Here is a 1399-nt window from a genome sequence, read left to right as displayed (position 1 = left end):
AGTCCTTATTTATGGTGCCAATGACAATTTTTTGAAAAGGCAAAATATTCTGGACATAGAACCAATTTATTAGTTAGCTGTTCTACTGTTTCACCATTTCTCTAATCAGGCCCCAAATTTTAGCCAAAATGATCCTACCCATCTCCCTTCCTCCCTGTCCCAACCCCTCCCACCCCCAATTAATATATCAGTAATAGCCAAAAAATTACACACATGCTAGGCTGTAAAAATACAGTTAACACTATTGGGAAGAAGGCTGTGGGTTGTGGAGATGCTCTTTGAAGATTGACAGTATCTTTGCTTTCCCACACCCCAATTCTGCAGGATTTGTCCTTCATGGAAGGCCAGTTGCTTCCTTAGTAAAACACAGAACGGGTTGCCTTGAAACACTTACCCTTTCCCCTCCCCTGGGATGGGTGTGCAAACTATACAGCTTGAACAATTTAAAGCACGTGGGCTGCTGCAGAACACAGAAACTATGCTGGCTCTTCAAAGGACATCTTCTCAAGCCACCTCTATGGTGTCAAAACAAGTACAACTCCTTCACACACACCCCCCCTTGAAACCCACAGTCAAGGGTGACAGGGGCTGGTACTCAACAGGGCTAATTCTTGTCGTTTTTGTCATCATCCTCTGAGGGGTAGGAATGCCACATTAGCCGTTTCCCATAGAAGGATATGACAACCTGTGGGCACTTGACATTGGCTTCCTTGGCAGGGACCAGGTCAGCCTCATCAGAGTTTTTCCATTTCATCAGGAACATGAGCTCTCCACTGGAGTCGGTAGCTCCAATAATCAGCGCTGGCTCCAAACCCCGGGCAAAAACCAGGTGGGTAGAGCCTCTTCTTTCTTTTTCTTGGTCTTCCTCTCCTTCATCTTCAGAATCAGAATCAGCTCTGCGCTTGCCTCCCTCTGATTTATCTGTCCCATGAGCTGTTTTCTGTAGAAACTCAGCAATAAGATCAGGGCAATCCAGATTCTCTTCGGCCTCCCAGGTGTTGTCCTCATCTGAGAAACCCTTCCACTTTGGAAGATAGTCCACCTTGCTCTTGACAACTCGCCAATCAAGAACTTTTCCCACCACATAGTCCTCTTTCTCTTCTTCTAGTACCTCCTCCACTTTCTTCTTGTTTTGTGTTTTCCCCATAGTACCTGCCAACTTTCTGGTGTGAAGGGTGACACTGCTCGCAGAGTCTGAGAGGAATCGGTGCCACGCGCTACTCAAGTGTCCGAGGGAGTAGGGCCCAGAGGAGCAAAAAGCCGAATGGCCTCAAGTTGGCGGGGCCTGAAGCAGCAGTACCACAGGCCCTGCCAACAGCTCTTCCCTCGACGGAACAAAAGAGCCTCTCTGGGCGGTCTTAGTTCTGTTGATTTGTTTGCCTAGTAATAATAGTGTTAT

At 47.2% G+C, this 1399-nt stretch overlaps 1 protein-coding gene across 1 annotated transcript; it reads right to left on the bottom strand.

The window, feature by feature from the left end:
• Positions 1 to 604: 604 nt before the first annotated feature.
• LOC308415717 (chromobox protein homolog 1-like) lies at positions 605 to 1147 on the bottom strand (the record flags this gene model as incomplete). The annotated part of the gene is made up of 1 exon (XM_080910811.1): positions 605 to 1147. One exon carries the CDS (start codon positions 1145 to 1147, stop codon positions 605 to 607), a length of 543 nt encoding a protein of 180 aa, XP_080766937.1.
• Positions 1148 to 1399: the final 252 nt, after the last annotated feature.

Source organism: Micromys minutus, assembly GCF_963924665.1.
Source record: "Micromys minutus genome assembly, chromosome: X".
Lineage (NCBI taxonomy): Eukaryota > Metazoa > Chordata > Mammalia > Rodentia > Muridae > Micromys > Micromys minutus.
Note: the sequence above shows the minus strand (reverse complement) of the source record. Positions and strands in the feature narration are given on the sequence as shown.